This window comes from Pristis pectinata, chromosome 2 (assembly GCF_009764475.1).
Source record: "Pristis pectinata isolate sPriPec2 chromosome 2, sPriPec2.1.pri, whole genome shotgun sequence".
Classification (NCBI taxonomy): Eukaryota; Metazoa; Chordata; class Chondrichthyes; order Rhinopristiformes; family Pristidae; genus Pristis; species Pristis pectinata.
In genome coordinates this window covers 134,642,276-134,665,768 of record NC_067406.1, presented here as the reverse complement: position 1 = coordinate 134,665,768, position 23,493 = coordinate 134,642,276, and the positions used below count along the sequence as shown (strand labels likewise).

The 23,493-nt window shown below is 38.9% G+C and overlaps 1 protein-coding gene across 1 annotated transcript in view; it reads left to right on the top strand.

Moving 5' to 3' along the window:
* The window catches only part of hadh (hydroxyacyl-CoA dehydrogenase), a 30,825-nt gene extending 7,906 nt beyond the window's left edge, over positions 1–22,919 (top strand). Inside the window, exons 2-8 of the mRNA XM_052009144.1 lie at positions 562–690; positions 3,754–3,911; positions 5,200–5,326; positions 6,196–6,285; positions 11,954–12,026; positions 16,215–16,331; positions 21,482–22,919. Of these exons, the coding sequence (XP_051865104.1) occupies positions 562–690; positions 3,754–3,911; positions 5,200–5,326; positions 6,196–6,285; positions 11,954–12,026; positions 16,215–16,331; positions 21,482–21,600 (813 nt within the window). The 3' untranslated portion in view covers positions 21,601–22,919. The remainder of the gene's footprint in view (positions 1–561; positions 691–3,753; positions 3,912–5,199; positions 5,327–6,195; positions 6,286–11,953; positions 12,027–16,214; positions 16,332–21,481) is intronic.
* The last annotated feature ends 574 nt before the right edge of the window (positions 22,920–23,493 follow it).

Below are 23,493 nucleotides of genomic sequence, written 5' to 3'. Positions count from 1 at the left end.
AATTCCTCCTTGCTGTGTGAATGTTTGCATTATGTGGATTTCCATTGTCATTATAGGACTAATGTTAAATTCTACCATACTTTTTCCTGTATCCGGTACATAGGATATTACATATCCTATATGTAATAGTAGTGACTACACTTGAAAATATTTCACCACGTCAAGGTGTCACGGGATGCTCTTAAACTGTGAGGGAAAGTAGTATATAAAACACTATTACTTTTGGCAGTTCCTTCAAAGTCCAATGGTGGAGTGCTCCATTATGTCTAAGCTTATGTTTTCATTTCCATCTGGTAAATTCAGGGCAACCATAATACCTTACCATGTTTTCTTACAAAGTTCTTAGTTTTGTTTTGGCCTGATCTATAGCAGACATCAAGTTAGGGGAGCTTGTATTCCAAAGAATGATTTTACCTTGTGCTTGATGATCAGATGGCCTGTTATCACAATGATCATTAAGCCTCTGGTCTGGTGAATTTGCAGCTAGAGTAAAAGCTACTTTAAGGATCACTAAGTAGGGTCAAATTGTCACTGATGAACTGATGTTTCTGCTTTTACTAGGTAGCTGCTGCAACTGGACATTCAGTGATTCTGGTGGATCAGGCTGAAGATATCTTAAAGAAATCATTGAAGAGAATTGAAGACAGCATTGGGCGTATAAGCAAGAAGAAGTTTATAGATAAGCCTGAGGTGATGCTTTGACAGTTACAATCTTGTTACAAGTGTGTACACTAATTCATTTCTTGTTGATATGTATTGGCTGCGGCCATTTCAATGTAAGTCTGCACATTAGGTTAATAAATCTGCCGTGCAGATTGTTTAACCTAATTCCACTTGTTTTACTCTTTTATTAAATGATAATTAGAAGCCACTGATCTAAGACAATTTCAGGTTTTTAATTTTAAGTTGCTGTTGGGGTGCCTCTGCTGACAGAAACCCACAACTTCACTATTGTAAATATATGTTAATTTCCTCTAAGTTTTATTCCTTCCTGCAACTTCTTTTAAGACTTAACTCCAATGTTACTTCCCTTATGTGCAGTTGGGATGTTGTATGTTAGTGTACAATTTGGTTACAGATGACATCCCAGCTGAGCCCAATTATTGCATTTGAAACAAATTATCTGTTCTACATCCATTCCAGGTAAAGTCTACCAGTTCCACTCTCATCAGGGGCTGAACCCCTGCCAATGTTCTGGCTCTAAACTGGTCACAATTCATTGGGTGCACAATCAGGGTTGTGTACCAGTATAATCCTTCAAAAGTAGAGCTGTATTCTGCTGATCCTGTACCTTAATTTCTATGTGTTGCCCACCAAATAATGTGATTGTCATTTTGTTTTGCTTTATACCAGTTAGCAGATTTCTGAGCATGAGTATTAATATGGCAACATATTGGTCTAATGTGTCATAATTGGAAAGTATTTTATGCTGCCACTGCAGTTAATATGAATTGGCAGGTTCCATCTAATCAACAATTGTAATCCAAAAACAAAATCCTCAGAGTGCCAGTATCTCTGTTGTGGAATTGATCGGTGTCAAGGAAAGCTTGTATGTTTTATACCACCTTTTATTTTAGATAAACGTTTCAAGGCATTTCAGAGTTGTGAAAAAGGCTGATGCCAAATCAAGAATTAATAAGTTTGACTTGAAGCTTAAGTCAAAAAATATTGTTTTATGGAGTGCTTTAGAACAAGAGAATGTGGTGTCAATACAGAGAGGAATTCCAGGACGTTTGACCTCGATTACTGGAGGCTGAATGAGAGCATGATGGGAGGGAGTGTACACCAGAGGCTCAGATGAGAGGGATGGAAGGTTTGGTTCATTGGTATTGAGCTCTGGAGCAAGTTTAAAAAAAGAATTTGGAAGGAGGATTGTTTTAAATTTTTCACAAATTAGCAAGGTTGGGGGTGATCATGATTGTGACTTGATTTGTGCAATCCAACACTAGGTATTGGACAACTAATCTAGTTATTGAGAGCCAGTGGATGATTTGAAAATGTAGAGAAGGGAGCTGGGTATTTTCAGCTTCTCTGTAAATGCTAATCCCCTTTCTGAAGGATTGTATGGAGAAAATTAAGATGGAGGAGCTAAGGATCGAACCTTTGAGGGATTCCAAAAGTGACAGAAAAGAATTAGACAAATAAACTGTTGGCTGGCAGTTTACTGGCTACTGTTTTATAGAAGAGGGGAACAAAGTTAAAGCAAACCCATACATCTGGATGATATAGAAGTGGTGTGAGAAGGACATTCTGGTCAGTGGTTGTGAGAGTTGCACAGAGGATGGTGTAGCACAGTCAGAGAGGATATTCCTTATGGATTTTTGGGGAAATGGCACCCATCTGGGAGACTGTAATGGTGAAAGCTTTGGGAGGAAAAAGAAGTTGGAGATGTGGGCAATAAATGAGTTCTTGTCAGCATCCTCCACAACACAGAAACAAATGATTAAGCAGCTTGATCTATTTTCTTTTGCCTATGTGCACCTCAATGTATGAGCAATATTAGGATCTTGCTGTGTGGAAAATTATGGATGTGAATTTACATCCAACTGTGGCACAATTTCTGGGATACAAATGTATTAAGCTAATCATAAATCAGATTCCATTTTATGAAGGTCTGTTAGGACTCCTTATAGTGCTCCATGTGTGGAATTGAGTGGTAATGGCTGTGACTGTCTCGCCTACATATTGGACTATATTTTTTCTTTTGATCTAAAACTTCAAAGCTTGAAGTTTAGACAAATCAGGCCTTTTTGGAACAGACATAATTAAAGTTTAAAACTTCTGCTGTAGATTGCAGTTTAACCCCAGTTTTTTAACAACCACAGCTAAATTGGAACAGAAGCTATTTGTAGACATTCAGATGTGTCACTGTAGACCAACGCAAGTGCACTCTATTTAATTGAATGTTAAACACTGTATGTTCCTGTTTGTTTCTGTTGAAGCTGTTACAGGAGAAAAAAATGTTTGTAATAAGAATTTTCAGAATCAAGTTGCCTTGCCTCGGTAATTTTTAGAAATGGGAGAATAAACGTTGATTCCATAAACAGATTGCTTCTATTTAGGAACTGATTTTGCCAACTGACCCCAGCATTTTAGTGGCCCTCATTTTTACCTGAAGCTGCTCTGATAATGTGATTATGGATGCTTTCAGGAATAGCTTTCTCAAGCATATTTTTTACTTTTAAACTAAAATCTTTTATCTTTATTTAAAATATGGCATGTGTTTATTCAACTTTTCTGCTGTGACCTGGTGATGCTATGTAATCATGAGCCAGTAAAGTTGACACAAGGGTGGCATTTTCACATCATCATTCAGGCCCTTCAGCTGGTTTCAATGCTGGTCAGTTGTGTTACTTCAGGTTGGGCTGCCCCACTAACACATTTCATCACACCACTTCTGGGTGGAGTGACTAAATGAGAAAATGTTCACGAATTGAGAAATTAGCTCCAAAATTCCTCATTTTAAATTGGATGTAAATTATCAAACTCTCCAGGATTTCTTTAATTTTAGAAACATCTGTGGTCATGCTTAATTAATTATAAATAACCATGGTATGGAAGAAACGATTCTCCAAAAAGAATCGCTGCATGTCAAGATGCTTTTGCACACTGCTTATCAGCATGGTGTAATGGGTAGTCTATTTTATTATTCATTCATTTGCAGTACTCTATCACAGGTTTGCTGATTACTGAACATAAGAGGGAAGAAAAACTGGGCTTTGCTGTTCATTACTGCTATCTTCCAACAATTAGGCAGGTGCAGAATTTGTTCAGCAGATTCTTCAGAAAATCAGTACCAGTACAGATCCTGTTTCTGCAGTCCAAAGCACAGACCTGGTTGTGGAAGCTATTGTGGAAAATATTAACGTAAAGCAAGAACTTTTCAAAAAACTGGATCAGTGTGCTTCGAAGTAAGTATGCAAGTTATATTTTGTTCTCTGAGTGAAATAATTAAGTAAAGAAAGACTTGCATTTAAAATGGTGCACTTCACCAGTTAAATACTTCCTGTGTGAAACTCGACTGCCAATTTCTGCACAGAAGATGGTTATCAGATAACCTTTTATAATCATGATTGAGAGATAAATGTTGGCCAGGTGGTGGGAAAATTCTCAGTCTTTTATACCACCTGAGAGGTCATATAAGGCCTCTGTTTAACATCTCAGCTGAACAGCAATTTCTTCTTTAGTGTGGTAGCCACTTAGTACGACACAAGGTTATTTGCTGAAGTCTTTCATTGAACAATATTTGTTTTATTGTGGAATGCTTGATGCATGTTGTTAAATGGGAACTAATGAATCCATAGAGGATAGTGAAGAACTTTTATCCAAGTATATCATTTTTGATTTTTAGTGAGCTGATCATGCCTTCAGAATTTTTCTTAGAATTTTCCAAATAACTTAACTATTGTATAATTGGCTGATGCTGATGAATCTCTGATTAGTATTTTTTAATTCTTTGTATGTTCATGCAAATTAAAAGTAAGTTTACATATAGTAGGAGGAGGAATTCAACCTCAGTTATTTGCATGATAGTAGCTTCCAAAATTCAATTACATTCAAGTTAATTAATACCAATGGAATCAAATTTCAGAAATGAAGTACAATGAGCCATTTTTGTGTTGCATATTTAGAGCAAGTGACCAAGGATACCCTTGTCCTATATTGTATATTATTGACCTGTATTTTATGATGCTGTGGAAATAATGGCACATTTTTTAGTAAGACAGGAACCTATTCAAACTTGGAAAGATTCTGGAAATGATTAAATATGCAATAATAATTACTGTGGGTTTTATTATGTTAACTCTTGGAAACAAGTTGTTTTAATGGAAAGTGCAAAATAGTAACCTTTGTTCCAAGGATCTGGGCATTGTGAGGTACAGTGGGTTACTGGCAACAACAATGGACCTCTATTCCAGCACAATTATAACCTTATACCCAGCATACCTTTCATTCTAGCACTGGAAAATATTCCTTCACTGTCGCTGCAATATGATCCTGAAGCTTCTTTCCCAGCCACATTGTGAGAGAATCTTCAATACACATACAGCATTAGTTCAAAAAAGCAGCTCACCCTCATCTTCTCCAGGGCAGTTCAGAATGAGCGATTAAATTCTGGCCTACCACATTCCGTAAATGGATAACGATGTATTTAATTGCTATGAAGAAATAATTTTGTTTTCTTTGTTTTCCTGATAGGAATACTATCTTTGCCAGCAATACTTCATCACTGTCAATCACAGAAATAGCAAGTGCTACAACTAGACAGGACCGATTTGGTGGGCTCCATTTTTTCAACCCTGTACCCATGATGAAGCTGGTGGAGGTTTGTTTATATTGTTTGCAAATGGAAAGAAATAAAACAAAGTAAATAAAGAAGCTGTAAAGCTATTGGCAGATGCATTCTATTAAATTGAAACAGCTGGTCATTGGACAGTTTTTTTCATAAGAATATCATAGCTAATGATTTACTGGTATCACGTGTTAGAGTTTCCAACATAAAACAAGCCAAATAAGTCCATGCTAACATTTGTACTCTCCACATGCCTCTTCCTCCTCTTCATCCAACTTTATCAGCATAACCCTCCATTCCTTTCTTTGTCAAACGGAAATGTTGCTGCCCTTAACCGCATCAATGCCATTTGCATCAACTGGTAAATATCTTCCAAATTCTAACCACATTCTGAGTGAACTTCCAAATGAGCTATTGGAAATAGCTCTATATCTTTTCTATTAAATATTTTCATGATTCTGAGGACTTTAGCAAATTCTTTCTCTTTTCCTGAGAAGAGCTCCAGCCTGTTCAGTCTTTCCAAATGAATAAGTTATTAACTCTCCTCTTTCTTACTCTTTGATATCAATTACCCCACACTGCTTTGTTTAACAGTCTCTATTCCTTGCATCCTGGTTATGTTTCTAATCAGCCTCCAGGAAAGTTGGGACACACAGAATCCTACCCTGGAATAGGAGTTCAGCCAAAATAGTCATATTAATATAAGTTAAGATCTTTTTCCCTGTTTTTAACCAATATTATTTTGATAAGTTCAGTTATTTTTACTCTAAACAGCCTCAAATTTAATTGCTTAATTTTTTTTTGTATCAATATAATCAAGAAAAAGGTTGATAAACAGTTCTGTGGATGGGTACCTTATTAACAATGAGACTTTTAATGTTTCTTTTAATCTTTTTGAATAGGTCAGTGAGACTCCAGCGACTAGTCAGCAGACATTTGAAGCACTAATGAATTTCACCAAAGCTTTGGGGAAAAAAGCTGTGGCTTGTAAGGTAGGTTCATGCTGTATCCATTAACATATTCCATAATCAATTATCTTGATAGTGCAGTGGTAAAGAAATTAAGATTTTACTTCTGGGATAATGGCATCTTCCCCTTCCCTCCCCTTTCAGCATTTCAAACTGACTGTTCGAAGGTTTACTCCCATGGCAATCCTGCCTCACCCTACCAGGAGATAATCTCTTTGTCCTATCCATCCTCCTCCACCCATTGCAACCTAAAACCAACTTACTTTTTCTCTTTTCAAATTCAGACAAAGGTATTCAATCTGAAAAGTTAACTGTTTCTCTTTCCACACTTGCTGCTGGGCCTGCAGAGTGCTTCCAGCACTTTCTTTTTCTATTTCCAAATTTTTACCATCAGCAGTTTCCAAAATTTTTGTTTTGCTTCTGGGGCCTGGGATTAAGTCCACATCACCCGAGTGGTCCAGTAGTTACCTATGCCTACTGCGTTACACTAATATGTAAAATCAGTTTGGATATAATTCCTAGGGCATATAGATCCACAAAATAAAATTACCTCTTTATGGCCTCGTGGCAAATTGACAATAATATCATTGGTGAGTCTTTAGAATCGACAATTTAGAGCAAAAAGTATTGTTGTGACAATTGTTAAGAAATATGAGCTTAATGACTGTAATTAGACTGGAGTTCTGTGTGCTGCAATGGTAATTAGAAAAGAGGAAGGCTTTATCTTGAAAACCTTACTTCACGTAACAATGTTTTCTTTGTCAAACTTGATAATAATGAAAGGCTAAAGTTAACACATTCTTTTAATCCTTCCCATATCTGTCTTAAATAAGAAGGGCATTTTCTACTCACTGCTGACTAGAATGTCTATGTTACCTGGGATACATCTGAAAAATAAACAGCCTTGAAATATTGGGTCAATTTAATTAACACAAAATGGTTTGTAATTAAATTAATATGTAGTTATAGAGGAGGACCATTTAAAATATATCTGGAGCTAATTATGTTTCTTGTCCAACAAGAAGATTCCTCAATTTAGTTCTGGGCAATGAAGTAGAATCAGTAATTGATGTGCATGTGGGATCACAATTGAAAAATGGAAATTATGATAGTAAATAAGCAATGGTTAAAATTTAAAGTCTTTAACAAATATGTATCCCTTTAAAGCCCAAAAACCCAACTGAAGAAGCAGTCCAGCCTAGGCTAATAAGAGAAGTGGTATTTGGTAATTGGTTTATTATTGTCACATGTACTGAGACACAGAGAAAAGCTTTTGTTTGCGTGCCATCCAGACAGATCCTTCCATACATAGTACATTATACATTCCATGGTACAAAAAGGAAAAACAGAATGCAGAATATTGTGTTCCAACAAAAAGGAAAAACAGATTTGCAGAATATGGTGTTATTAGATTAAAAAAAATGTGAAGCTGTTGCCAAAAAGACCTGGAAATTTTGGAATTCAGCAAAGGGGTACTGAGGAAATTGATACGGAAAGGCAAAGTCGAATATAAGTAACCTAATATGAAACTTTAAAACAGACTACTAAAGCTTCTATAGATATGCTAAATGGAAAAGATTAGCAAAAGTTAGTGTGGGCTCCTATGGACTGACAATATTGGGAATAAAGAAATGGCAGAGGAATTAAACAACTTTCTTCTGTTTTATGGAAAGAGGCACTCGAGACCTCCCAGAAGTAGTAGAGAACAGGCCCGGAGTGATTGAAGAGCTGCAAGAAATTAGTATTGGTGGAAAAAATAGTATTGGGAAAATTAATAGGCCCCGCATCTTAGGAAGGATGTGCTGACGTTGGAGAGGGTTCAGAGGAGATTTACGAGAATGATTCCAGGAATGAAAGGGCTTAAGTACGATGAGCGTTTGTCGGCTCTTGGACTGTACTCGCTGGAGTACAGAAGGATGAGAGGGGACCTCGTAGCGACATTTAAAATGTTGACAGGTAAGGATAGAGTAGATGTGGCTAGGCTGTTTCCCTTGGTGGGCGTGTCCAGGACCAGAGGGCACAATCTTAGAATTAGAGGGTACAGTTTCAAGACAGAGATGAGGAGAAGTTTCTTTACCCAGAGGGTGGTGAAATTGTGGAACTCCTTGCCACGCACAGCAGTGGAGGCCAGATCAGTGGGGGTGTTCAAGGAGGAGATAGACAGATATCTAAATAGTCAGGGTATCAAGGGATATGGGGATAAGGCTGGCAAATGGGATTAGAATAGTTTTTTTTTTTTTTTTCTCTCTCTTTTTTTCCCACCCCATTTCTTTTTCCCTTTTCCTTGGAGCAGACTCGATGGGCCGAATGGCCTGCTTCTGCTCCCTTATCTTGTGATCTTGTGATCTTGTGAACTCCTTGGGACCTGATGATATGCATCCCAAGGATTTGAAAGAGATAGCTATGATGATAGTGGTTGTCATCTTCCAAAATTCCATAGATTCTAGAATGGCTTCTACAGAGTGGGAGGCAGCAAATGTTATCCATGACCACTTTGCTGAGCACCTGTGCTCTGTCTGCAATGGCCATCTTGAACTCCCGGTTGCTAGCCATTTTAACTCCCCTCCTTATTCCCTATCTGTCCTCTGCCTCCTCCACTGCCATAGTGAGGCCAAATGCAAACAAGAAGAGCGGCTCCTCATATTCCGCCTGGGTAGTCTACAACCCAGTGGCATGAATCGCAGCCTCTGTTCCTTTCTCTCTCCTTCTGATCAACCCAGATCCCCATGGCCTTCACCCACAACCCCCCCCCCCCCTACCCCACCACCCCACCACCAGCCCCCAGTTTCTTTCCCCTCCCTCACCTGGTTCCATCTGCCAATCACCCACACACTCAACCCACTGGGTCCCCTATCACCTCTCCCTACTGTTTCCACCTGCCCAACATCCTTCCCTTATCTGGTTCTAATCATCGCCTTTTTTATCAGACTCCATAATATGTAGCCCTTTGTTGTCTCCACTTATAGCCTCTGTCACTATCTCCATCCTTCCCTCCTCTACCTCACGCCATCTGCCCATCAATCCCTCCTCACCTGGATCCGCATCGTTTGCCTGCTCCTGCCTCACTCCTCCCCCTCGCCTCTTTATATTGGCTATCTCCCCTTTACACTTAGTCCTGATGCAGGGTCTCAAACTGAAACATCAGTTATCCCTCTGCCTCTGTAGATGCTGCTTGACCTGCTGAGTTTGTCCAGAAGCTTGCTTTTTTGCAACAAATGTTATTTCATTATTTTAAAAAAGGAGGGAGAGAGAAACCGAGAACCACCGACCAATTAGCCTAACTTCACTGCTGGGGAAAATACAAGAATCTATTATTAAGGAAGTGGTAACAGGGCGATCCATTGTGTGGAGTGAACATGGATTTATTGAAGAGAAATCCTGTTTGACATGTTTTTGAAGTTGAATAGCAGAATAGGTAAGAAGGAGCCAGTGAATGTTGTGTCTTTGGACTTTCAGATAAGGTGCCACAGAAGAGATCATTAAACAAAACTAGGGCACATGGAGTTGAGAGTAATACGCAGGTGTGAATTGAGGATTGGTTCATGGGCAGAAAGCAGACTAGGAATAAATGAACCATTTTTTGGTAGTTAACCTTCCTTGCAAGAGGATTTGACTACAAGCATAAAGACATCTGACTGGATTTGCATAAGGCTTAGGTGAGTTTGGCCCTGGAATGTTGTGTACTGGTCTTTTCTCCCTCTATTGCAGGGATGTACTTGCAATAGAGGGAGCATGCCAAAGGTTCATCAGAATGATGAGGAGGTTGTCCTACGAGTTAATTAGGCTAGGCCCACAAAAATCTAGGTGATCTCATCAAAATATAAAATTATTAATGGGCTAAAGGAGAGAGATCCAAGAATGGTTTCCCCAGTGTGGAATGTTTTGAATTAGGAATCTAAATAAGGGGTCAGCCATTCATCCTTCATTCTCTACTTCAGAGGGCTTTGGAGCTACAGTTGCTGAGTACATTCAAGACAGATAGATAGATAGATTGCTAGATATATAGGCAATCATGACATTACTGCAGGAAAGTGCCATTGAGATATAAGAGATCAACATGGCCTTGTTTAATGGTGGAGGAGGTGCAAGGGCCCAAATGGCCTACTCTTGCTTCTATTTCTTACATTATAATGATAGTTATATTTGGTGTAATCACAGAAAAGTTTAGTACTTCTAAGGACCTGACCTGGAAAATAGTGGTTTATTTGAGGAAAGAGAGAATCTGGTCCAATATTACTGATGTCTTTTTAAAAAAAATAGATCATTGAACTGGCTTTGAGAAATTTTGAAAATGAGATGGGTAAATGCATAAAATATTTAACTATATTTCTTTCAGGCTATGAAAGAATGCCTTTATGAATACAGTTCTGTAGATGCTCAGTTTAAATTTGAGCTGAGAGTAGAAGCATGTGATAACATTATGAAGGGTATAGCACTGTAATGAGGAGGCAAAAAAAGATATTAGAAGGGGTAAAACAGAATATAGTAAATGAGAACTCATTAAATTTTTGAAATATTGAATGGGAAAGCTGAGAAATTATGATAAACATGTCAGATTTTGATTTGACCACAGATTGCTTGGTGCATTGTTCTGATATCTGTAATGGGAAAGGTATGGAGGGGCATTGAGGGAAGGAAATAAAAAAGATTCACAAGAATGGAACCGAGAGTTTAGTGTTAAAGGGAAAGGATGAAAAGGGTGAGATCCTTTCTATTGAAAATGGGGACTGAGAGGTGGCTGAATTTTAAAAACTTCAAATGCAAGGGGTTGATAGAGTAGATTTTTTTTTCTACATGGGGAAGTCCAAAAGTGAAGATCATGAATATAAGATTGTCATTAATAAATTCAACAGGAAATTCAGGAGCAAATCATTATTCACAAAGTTTGTTAAGGCAAACAGTACATAAGCTTTTTAAGAAGCTAGATAATCACATGTGGAAAAAAAGGAGTAGGCAATTATACTAATACAGTTAGTCAGAGACATGTTGGTGGATGCTGTGTTTCAGCCTGAACTGACCATTTGGGCTGAATGGACCATTTCTGTGTTCTAGCAGGTAAAAGAAAATAATTGTAATTGGTCTTACAAATTATGCCACAGGTGAGAATATACATTTACTAGCACATGAAATGTAGGGATCATTGAGAATTAATACAGAATGAATTGGATCTGAAGACATTAGCAGAACCCTAGGCTCTAATGACATGTCTGCTGAGCTGTTGAAAGCAAATAAAAGCTGAAATTCTTACCACAGATTGCCATTCCTATTCAAATAGTCAAGTTATAACTTGGGACCATTGAATTCCAGTGTAGTGCATCTTTGCTGAAAGAAAGGATCAACTGGTAAAAGAACATACATTTCATTTAAGTATTGAAAGGCCGAAGTTTCTCCGTAAGTCTTTTTGCTCTTCTCTGAGGTACTTTTAGGGCATGAATGTGTCCTTAATCTCAAAGGCATTGATGAGTGTTCTGTGTACTTTTACTTTCCTTGACTTTATTTTTAGATACTTTGTTCTAGTTGCATTTAATTCCAAATATAAATGCAAAATTTTAACTTGCTCATGAGATAAAATGTATTTGATAGTTTGTGGTTTGATTCAATATATAATAAAAACCTATTTTATCATTATAAAAAAACCCTAGTAAGCATGAAAAAGCTTTAGTACTCATTCATTCCATTTAATTCACCACAGGATACTCCTGGATTTATTGTGAATCGCCTTCTTGTACCATACTTGATGGAAGCTGTCCGGCTGCATGAGAGAGGTAATTATAATATAAGCCATGGAGGGTTTTTAAAAACAAGGTAATGGAAACCTGAACTTCAGATTCAGCCCAATTTCACAAAGAGTTCTCTATTTTTTCCTCCTCCTCCATAGGAATACTTGTTTTAACATGGCACAGGTGTTCAAATATTGCACACTGTGTACCTAATCAGCTGAAGCTTGCCTCTCACCAGGCTGGTGGGTAGTGACTTAAAAACACAATTAAATAAGTTGAGTCTTAAAGCAAATGTTCCCACTAGATCCTTAATATTTTTGAGACTATAGGACCCCATTATAGGTGTTTAACTGTCTCCAATTTTATAACCTGGCAATGTTGCTTTCAGCAATTTACATTTTCTTATTTTCTTTGTCTACCTCCAGTGCATCCCACTGACCTTGTGTGGTTCTGCCATTAAGACTGAGTATTTCTACAGTGTTGTTGCATAAGGCAATAAAAGGTTCCCACTATTTTTAGCTGTTTTATTGGACTGGCTCAACAAAAACATAGTGTAGGTTTTTCTTTATACAGAGACTTTGATTTCAGCCCCCAGTATTGGCAGAAAGGAAGATAAAATATATTATTCCTACCACTGTAGAAGGAAAAATTTATTTTGTAGATCTTGGTTTAAAATGTTCTGTGGCTTAAATTATCAGTTGTTTGATTTTACTTGGAAATTAAAACGCACCGCTCTGGAGTGACTTTTTTTTTACCCCACTCGAGCTGAGCCAGGGTCAGAATACATTAAGGTTGTCAATGCAATGAGGCCACTACAGTTTCACCTGCATTATAGAACATAGAACAGTACAGCACAGGAACAGGCCCATCAGCCCACAATGTCTATGCTGAACATGATGCCAAATTAAACTAATCCCTTCTGCCTGCACATGATCCATATCCCTCCATTCCCTGCATATTCATGTGCCTATCTAAAAGCCTCTTAAAATGCCACTGTCGTATCTGCCTCCACCACTACCCCCTGCAGCATGTTCCAGGCACCCACCACTCTCTGTGTAAAAGACTTGATCTGCACATCTCCTTTAAACTTTCCCCCTCTCACCTTAAAGCTATGCCCTCTAGTATTTGACATTCCTGCTCTGGGAAAAATTCTGACTGTCTACTCTATCTATGCTTCTCATAATAGACCAGATAGGTTTTTCAAATTATTTATGAGGCAAGGGGAAAACTTCATTATATTTACATTCAGTAAGAGGATACTTCGGAACAATTGTCTGAAGGCAGGGAGTGAAACCAAAAGTACACCTTGACACACAATGGATATCCATGGAGCTGAGGAGAAGCATTGTGAAGGCACAGTTTTTAGTCTGTTAATTGTAATGAAGACATTTGATATCAATTAAAAGATGGTTGAAGAAGGTAAAATGTGTTTGTAAGGAAGTATTCGAAGTTTATTAAAGCTGCTTTTTTGTACCTTGCAATGATGGCAAATTTTGTTCAAATGGTGGGACAGTGGAAAGAAAAAGGCAAAAACTGCCTCTTTCCAAGTGCATTGAGAAATTCTGATGCCATTGTTGGACCCCTTCCAGTTCGGGACACAAAAATTAGAGCTGGGTTGTTCAGGGAAGACTTCCTTTTGTAAAATAAATAAATAGATCTGTAACTCCAGGCCTAAAAGCTGACTGGACCAACTGAAATTATGGACTAAAGCAAGAAAATGGAGTTGAGAAACTGATCAGCCATGATCCAGTTCAGAAGTTCCCAAACTATGGTGTCTCTGGGAAGCATGGAGGAAAAATTGAATTTATAAGACCTATGGCTCTTTATCTTTGGGAAGGGAGGATAATAGGGATTTGTCAGGCAGAGAATTGCAGGAGGTAGGCAGATGAATGGGAAATATGTCATGCATTTGTTCAGTGGAGAAGGTCAGACACATGGTCAGGTGTGGGTGTCGAGCAGGCGGTGCGGTTTGATCAGGCATATGTTGTTGGAGATAGTTGGGCAGACCAATGGGGGTACCATACATCGTTATAATTGTCACTTAAGGAGTTAAACTATAAAATGTATGTGCAGTGGTGTAGGATAGTTCGTAAATTTTGAAAGGAATATGCAACAAAGGGAAGTATGGGAGCCTCTGATCAAATTGACAGAAGAGGCCTAAGGGACTGAGAGGCCTGCTTCAGTGTTAATGAAGTGTCATGCAGGGCAAATGAATGCTGTGTTCAAAGATTCAGTAGGTTGCATTTTTTTTAATGCCCAGTTTGTGTTACTGGGGTGGCACAGTGACGCAGCCAGTAGACCTCCTGCTTTGCAGCTCCAACAGCCTGAGCTCGATCCTGACTTCCAGTGCTATCTGTGCGGATTTGCATGTTCTCCGTGTCCGTGTGGGTTTCCTCTGGGTGCTCTGGTTTCCTCCCACATCCCAAATACAATTGGCAACTATAGCGTGCCCCGAGGTAAGAGGTAGAATATGGGAAGGAATTGATGGGAGCGTAGAGAGAACAAAATTGGTTAGGACAAGATTGGTGTAATAAAAACATTTGGTTCATGGTTGGTCTGATTTTCAATCTAATCAGACTAGAAATGTATTTGTCAGATAATGATTAACAATGATGTTTTTAACTCTACAAAATAATTCCTCCCTCTCCAGACATCCATTAATATTATGCCAGATGATGATTTACCAAAATAGTTTTTAGTAAATGGATTTACCTCCAAGGAGAAATTGGGTTTTATTCCTAACATAAAACTAAGTCCTAGGCTTTTCTTGGGTTGAACTTTATTTGAAGAAAGAATCTTATACAGGTACTAAACTATTTTGTTTAGAGTGAAGAGGATCACATCCCATTTGGCTTTGATATTCTGTTAGACTGAGAAAGATCAAAGCAATTGTGTTGGAATAAGCTGCGACTTTTTAGCTCCCTGCAGGGACTAGTAGCAAACAAGCACTGACCAAAATAATGAATCTGCAGTGATCCCTGCATCCACAGTCTTGATAAATTCTGTGCCGTGGGGTGGCACGGTAACATAGCGGTTAGCATAATGCTATTATAGTGCCAGTGACCTGTATTCAATTCCCGCTGCTGCCTGTAAGGAGTTTGTACATTATCCCTGTGTCTGCGTGGTTTTCCTCCAGGTGGTCCGGTTTCCTCCCACATTCCAAAGACATACAGGTTAGGAGCTGTGGGCATGCTATGTTGGCACCGGAAGAGTGGTGACACTTGCAGGCTGCCCCCAGCACATTCTCAGTAATGCAAAAAGACTTATTTCACTGTGTGTTTCGATGTACATGTGACTAATAAATAAATATCTTAAATATCTTAAATTCAATAGTGTAATGCATGTGTTTTATATATTTGAATGGAAATACAAAATTGATTTTGTGCGTATTACAAAATCAGAGGCGGCTGGAGACTGAGCACACTTTTGGTGTCACTGTTGCAATACTGAAGGGTGCGTAGATGTTGAAAGGGCACTGCAGGCCTTGTCTGGAAAAGTAGGCCTTCTTCGAAGGATGAAAGCCTGCTTGAACTTGAGTTGAGGACCAGTCCTTACCTGAGCTGCTACTGCTGGGGAGTCTGCCTCTAAAATCAACCACAGCATCCTCCCCAATGGATTAGACATCTGCATGTTGCAGCTAAGGCCTCCTATAGTGGGAGGTATACTGCTCCATCCACCTCAGCCACCACATTGTCTAATTGCCCAGTGGTGAAGCAGGGTGCCCATTACCATATCCTTCCCACCACTTGTGGTTAGGTCAGTAGATTCAGCCTGCTTCTTGAAGCAGTGATTCACAATGAGAACCCACATCATAGGAGCTGCCACAGTGATGGGAAATTGCAAAAATATATTGTACTTTTCACATAAATCTTGAAATGACATAAAGTTGCTGTGTGCAACTGCATTAAAGGTCGGGGATATCTACCATTTACAAAGACACAACACTATGCACATTGGTCAGGTAAGAAATTCCTTCTGTGGTCTGGGAGAGAAACAGATGTGGTTCCACTGCCTATCATTACTTTGGTGCTTACTTCTACATGTTACACAGTTTCTAGCCCTTTGTGTCTTATTCTATTTTATATTTTAATTAAGATAATTGATGATTTTGTGCCTAAAAGATACAACAGGGCAACTAACATGCTTTTGAGTAAAAATATGTTGAATTATATGTATTGCTTTCTCTTGGTACCATTATGCAGTTTAATGCATTTATTTTGTTGTTTTTCTAAGGTCATGGATCAAAGGAAGACATTGATGTAGCAATGAAATTGGGTGCTGGATATCCCATGGGTCCTTTTGAATTATTGGATTATGTTGGACTTGACACCTCCAAGTTTATTATTGACGGTATGTGGAGTGAGTTATTTCTAATGCATTAATATTGTTATTCAAAAAAAATCAATATGTTTAGTCTTTGCATGACAACCAAAGGCCATAGTTCTCTGCTTCACTTTGGCTGGTGATATGATTTTTTTTATTGGTGAATGGTGAAATCTAGTAGTAGGCACCCTTGGTACTAACCGGATGAGAAGGGCAACAAGACTGAAGCTGGTGTTACTTGAGTAAACAATGGGGAAAGGCAGTGAGGTGGAGGCAGGCTCAAATTGTGCAAGGCTGTTCCAGCACAAGGCATGGCTCACCTCACTAAACTGCTCATGAAGTCAACATGTGATGCAGCTTTGAGGTTTGTAACACACTCCTTACTTGACAATCACAATTATGTGGTGAGTTGGATATCACCTTTAACCTTGTGTTGAGACATGTCCTGAAAGGAGGCAAACGCAGGGGGGAAAAGTGTGCATTTTATCATCTTGACCTCATTTAGTAATTCTGATTCCTTAATATGAAAACGTATACATAATGTCTAAAAGATTTGAAGCATTCTTTCTGTAATAAATTGTGTTTAATAACATATAGGTCAAATTTAGTGTTAATACAGTCAGTTGTATGAAGCATGTCTTTAAGGATATGTTCCAGTACCAAGTACAATATTTATTGACTATGGAAACTGACCAAAAATCCTGAAATAATGAAAACCTGATGTAACATAGAACGTAAAAGAGTACAGCACAGGAACAGGCCCTTTGCCCCACCTAGTCTGAGCTGACTATGATGCCAAATTAAACTAATCCCATCTATCTGCACATGGTCATATCCCCCTCTTCCCAGCCTGTTCATGTCTGTTTAAATTCCTCTTAATCGCTGCTATTGCATCTGCTACCACCACCTTCTCTGGCAGTGCATTCCCAAGCACTTACAAATCTCTGTGTGGGGGGGAAAAAAAAACTTGCCTTGCAAATCTCCTTTAAACTTTCCCCTCTCACCTTAAACCTATGCCCTCTAGTACTTAACATTTCCACCCTGAAAAAAGACTCACTACTTACCTTATCTATGCTTCTCATAATTTTATATACTTCTGTAAGGTCACCCCTTCGCCTTTGACACTCCAGAGAAAACAATCTTAGCTTGTCCAACCTCTCCTTATAGCTAATACACTCCAATCCAGGCAACATCGTGGTGGACCTCTTCCACAACCTCACCAAAGCTTCCACATCCTACTTGCAGTGTGGCAACCAGTACAGCACACGATGCTCCAAATGTGGCCTAACCAAAGTTTTATACAGCTGCAACGTGACTTCCCAACTCTTATACTCACTGTCCCGAATGATGAAGGCGAGCATGCCGTACACCACCTTTACCATCCTATAACTTGTGTTGCCACTTTCAGGGAGCTTTGGACTTGCACCCCAAGATGCATCTGTAATTAATATTCTTCAACTGGGTTCTGCCACTTACTGTATAACATAATTACTTTTAATATAACAAAATCACTTTTATAGAAACACCAGTTTTCAAAACAGGTTCAGCTGCCATTGCTTATGGTGAGACAATAAAACACAGGGAAAGTTCAGTATCTGAATTTCGGAAGGATCCCATATTAGCCTGTCTGGCAATATTCAGTCTTGCTAGTATGTTAGTTTGTTGCTCAGATATATGCATAGTAGTTCCTCAACCCAGTTTGGTTTTGCCTTGGCTTGTAGTTTAGCTACCCTGTTAAATGTGAGATTGATTACAAAGCATCTTTTTGTTGTCTAACCTATTGTGTGCTGTTGTATGATGAGCTAATGAGGTCATAGAATCTTATAAGCACTATTAACTGGCTTTTGTCTCATTAAAATGCAGTACAAACTTAGGGGATAATGTCTTTCAACTGTTTAACTTTTGATATTTGGTGTCAAGAAGTATCAATGTTTTCTTGAATTGTAATCAATTCACTAAGTTCTGCTGAGGAGATGAATGTGCAAGTTACTTTTTTTCTCACATGGCATCAATGTTGCAGAGAAACATTACAGTTAATGAATAATGAATTTGCAGATATTCTTTCACTTACATTTTGGCTCCCTTTGAACCAACTCTGTATCAGAACAGTAATGATTACAAATAAACAACAAAGACTGACAAACCTTTCTTCCCCACTCTAATGGCGCTGTGGTTTCATGCTTCTAAGTCCTGTGCATCTTTCAGCTGCTTCTTGCAGGACCTTGAGTGCAGATATAAATGGTGTTCATACTGATGTTCAGGGTGTACCATCATGTGAGGCTTGATGACTTGGGAGTCTGGGAATATATCTAATGCAGTAATTTTCTAGACTGATATTGAAAGTCGTAAAGATGACATTTATTCTAAAGGTCAAAAAATAAACTGCTGATGCTGGAAATCTGAAAGAAAAGCGAAAAATGCAATTAACTCGCAGCAGGTCAGGTAGCATTGGCAGAAAGAGATCAGACTATACATCCTCCCACTCTGCCTAATGTATATACTCCATTCATTTCTCCCACTTTCTATAATATTTGCTCCAATGATGAGACTTTCTACAGAGGTGCCTTTTAAAATATCTTCCTTCTTGAAGCATGGCTTTGCATCAAAGATAGTGGACAGAGCTCTTGACCACATCTCAACTATTTCCCACACCTCTGCTCTCACCCTTCTCCTCCTTGTCAGAGCAAGAACAGAGTTCCCCTATTCCTCACCTTCCAGCCCACCACTCATTGTATTCAATGGATCGGCCTTTGCGATTTCCACCAGCTCTGACGAGATACCACTACCAGACACATATTCCCATCTCCTCCCTCTTCAGCATTTCGAAGGATCACTCCCTTCACAACTCCCTGGTCCACCCTTCCATCCCCATCAACCACTCTCCTGTTGTATGGCACTTTCCCATGCAACCCCTAGGAGGGGTAACACTTGTCCCTTCACCTATTCCCTTCCCACCATCCAGGGATCCAAATAGTACTTCCAGGTGAAGCAGCAATTCACTTGCACTTCTTCCAGTCTAGTGTCCTGTATTCAATGTTAATGGTATGTGCTTTCAACTGGCAACTAACTCATTTAATCGCACCCTATCAGGTATATTCCCTCTGTTCTACCCTCTCCTCCCCCACCTTCACTGCTACTGAAAACTAACTTGCCTTCTCTTGTTCCCAGTTCTCTTTTTCCCAGGTTTCGGTCCTGAAGTGTTAACTCTGTTTCTCCTACCACAGGTGCTACCTGACCTGCTGAGTGTTTCCAGCATTTTCTGTTTTAATTTCACATCTATTCTAGCTTTATGGTAATATGTTGTCATCAATTAATAATAGCAGTTATTAATATTGAACTGTTCTGAATAGAGTTGAAGTGATTCCTTTTAAAGATATTGAAATCTTTGGAATGCTGTTCCCTACACATTCAATTGCATTAAAAGTATGGTGCTAAAGGAGTGAACAGTAGGTGGTGCCATGGTAAAGCATGAAGTCTTGTGGTAAATAACACCACGAAAGACATTTTACAGATTTGCACTGAACAAGCCTTTCATTTTCCAGGAAGTTTTAGATTTGAAGATTATGAATACTAATTAATAGGCGAGTTTGTTAAGGAAGGTGGTTGTGGTCTGAACTTTCTGCTAATAACCTGACAGTTGCAGCCTACTTTCATGTACAAACTTGACATGAGGTACTTTTAAATTTACTTTAAATTTATTTTCCATTTGAAAATAAGATTCCAATGAGATTCCAGTTTGGGATTTGTCCTCTTCAATGACTGTGGGATTATTCTCCTTGCATTGCTGCATTTTATAATTGCCCTTCCCCTCCATCCTGACTCTTGATGGATTCCGGTTTCACTAGTTTTGTCTTTCTGTGTTGGGTTTGACGATCTGGTGCACCAGTCCATCTTGCATTGAATGCATCTTTTCCCAGATGCTTGCACCACCTCTGTTAATAACATTGTTCACGTGAAGCAGTTGAACACATGACCCAGAATGATGGGCTTTTAATTCATGCTAAGTAACAATTTTCAGATCAAAATAGAGGAGACAGGGATACTTTGAACATAAATATCTCCCTAGACTTTTGCAACCCCATTGAAACATTGTAGTTGAATAAAGTAGCATGGTGACAAAGCATCCAGGATGTGGAATGTGAATCGCACATTAGGACTTAACCTCACTGTGCCATAGAGAGTAGGTGATTGAAAAGTCATGTAAAAGTTACCAAAACCGTTGATTTTCTAACCATTGTTCGAAAATGAATTGAAATACTTCACAGACACAGATAAAACATGGTGTTGGGAAAAAAAGGCAGAGAACTAGCAGATCACAAAGAAAGTTGGGAGTGGCTGATGGTTGCAGTGTCACGCGGTTGAAAATTCTGTCTTGTGACGGACCATGAAAGCAGAATTCTGACCAAACAGTTGAAACGCTATAAATGTTGAAATGCTAATTTATGCCACATTCTCGCATCTGTCACTGATTATAGCATTGTTTCAACTGACAACTGTGGAACAAATGCTGGTACACATTCACACTACATAGCTCAGCAGACTCCTCGGCATCTTATTCCTGAATTAAATGATATCCTGTTTGGGGTGGGGGGCAGGGAGGGTGATATTTATATATTCGTGTCATAATGAAATGTCTTGGAATTATGACTGTGGATGTGTGCTTGTTGACCACTGTGAGCTAATTAGAGCTGTGTCCTGCTGTCACAGTGCTCATGGGATTACAACCATCAGCACACAAGAAAACCACACATGTAAGATTAAGTTTTATGTAAAATAAGGAAATAACCCAATGGGTTAAAACTAAATTGTGTCCTGGTATACTTTTTCTCTTTGTTTAATTTCTTTCTTTAGCTAGGGGGTAGTGAATCTGTAGAATTCATTGCCATAGATGGCTGTGGAGAACAAGTCATTGGGTTTATTTAAAGCAGAGAGAGGTTCTTGATTAGTAAAGGTGTCAATGGTTGTGAGGAGAAGGCAGGAGAACGAGGTTGAGAGGGAATAATAATAATCGAATGGCAGAGCAGACTCGATGGGCTGAATGGCCTAATCCTGCTCCTATGACTTATGGTCTTAATCTTTTTGTTCAATTTGCATAGACCAGATAAACTTGCAAGAATTGTTGTGTTTTGTATTTCCTCAACTACACTTTCATTAATCACAACCATTTTCCTTCTCAGGATGGCAAAAGGTGGATCCAGACAACCCCCTGTTTGCTCCCAGTGCTCTATTGAATAAACTAGTGGATGAAGGAAAGCTGGGTAAAAAGACAGGTGAGGGTTTCTACAAATATTCCTAGAAGACAGGAGTTTTGTTGCTGCAATTTTTGTACACTAAATCATGCAAGCTGCCAGACTGTTAGCTCAGTGCATATGACCTCTATGGCAATTACTTAAGTCACATTTTGCAAATATTGCAGTGTAATATTTTCTAAATATTAAAGTGGCTGTAGACTGGATAACCTTGCTCCAGCCAGGTGCAATGATTGAGGTATATAATCTGTAAAAGAGAGGTTTTTAAAATTGTTATATTAATTGCTTCTATTTCAAGATCTGCCTTAAAATTATTGTACATCCAAAGGGAACTTTGTTTTTTCAGTGTTGCATTTGGAATGATCTTGGGCTTTGTATTTGTAAGACCTTTGTCTATTTTCAACATATCAATAAAGTGTCACTTGATTTGCATAATTTCAAAACCAATTCTATTTACTTTGTTTATTCTTATTTACCTCGTATGCTGCTTTGTTCTTGTGCATCATTTAATTCCTAATTGACCCCAAAAACTAATGATGCATGACCTCAACCTTTCCCCACTGCCGTCTCTTTTAATCCAGCTCCACTTGACACTTAGGTTCAATGTGATTCCAAGCCTTGTAGAGACCTGTATTAGTGATTGGTGAATACAAATAATATCAGAGCCTCAAAATCAGATAAGTGATTAGCCACCAGAATGATCAGTTTACTGTGCATGAGACTAAAAAAATGTAACTTACAGATATTTGAGTATCAAATGCTTAATTAATTTAGGATACTTTGGTTTATTGTGCTGTCCTCCCCCTGGAACCCAGCATAAAAACAGTCTGTCAATAGCTACTAACTTCCAAAAAAATTATCCAAGTTGGCCATCTGTATTGTGGAGGGTTGTGGCTGTCACGTGACAGCACTGCCCATTACCTGGTCGAAAGACACACCACTGCCAATCAAGGTTTGGCCTTGGGCCATTGGCCTTTGTAAATCACCTGGCCTGGACCCCCAAGCCCTCCAGCACTATAAAGAGTGCCACATGTGCTTGGCTCAGCCTCTTGACTGCTCAGAGGAATCCACCCTGCTTCATTCCAGGCCGCGGCCGTGGGACGGCACTGGAGAAATCATTGGTGAGGTGTGCACTGTTAAAAGGGTTGGGAACATCTTAGTGTCCCTAGTAGCATAGAGCCGTGCCTGCACTGAGTCAAGGGGTGGCGGGTATCGTATTGTCTTTTCCTTGATTGTATGTACCCAGTTCGTTGTGTGTATTTTACCCCGTTACGATTTTCCCACACTCGCTATAAACTGTGTGCGTGTGTTATTCCTGTTACCATTTTCCCTTGTTTGTCTTTGTAAATAAAATCCTTAACTGCCAGACTGTGTTCAGAGTCCTTTACTTTTGAGATCCTCCGAATCTGTCTTCTCACTCATAACACCATCTAAGTAAAGACTCTGTCATTTTTATTCACAATAACTGGTGTGCTCTATTAATCATGAGGTGCAAGGCAAGCAATGTGGACAAAGCAATTGGCATATTGGATGGGAGAGGAGTGGCAGGCAGGGTGAGGTGTAAGTTGGAATTTTATTCTTTGGATGGAATATACTGCAGTTGGCTTATAGTGAACATTATGACTGCAGCACACATGAGAACAAATATAAGCAAATTAGATGCTTCCACAGTAGAGACAGACATTAAGTCAACGTTTGCCAAATACTTTGGACCCAAAGTTTCTATCCCAGATTTAGCATTTTGGAGTCAACACAAGACAAAACATCATCTGGTTTCATCTGTCCACCAAGAAACACAAGTATTAGAGGATTCTTTAGTCCCAGATGATCAGTGGGCAGGGATTTTGATGCAGTTAAATAGACTAGAAGGCCTTATCTGAGTTTGATACATTGGATGGTGAAAAAGCAAAAGGGATCTTTGAACATGTCCAAGGCTTTAA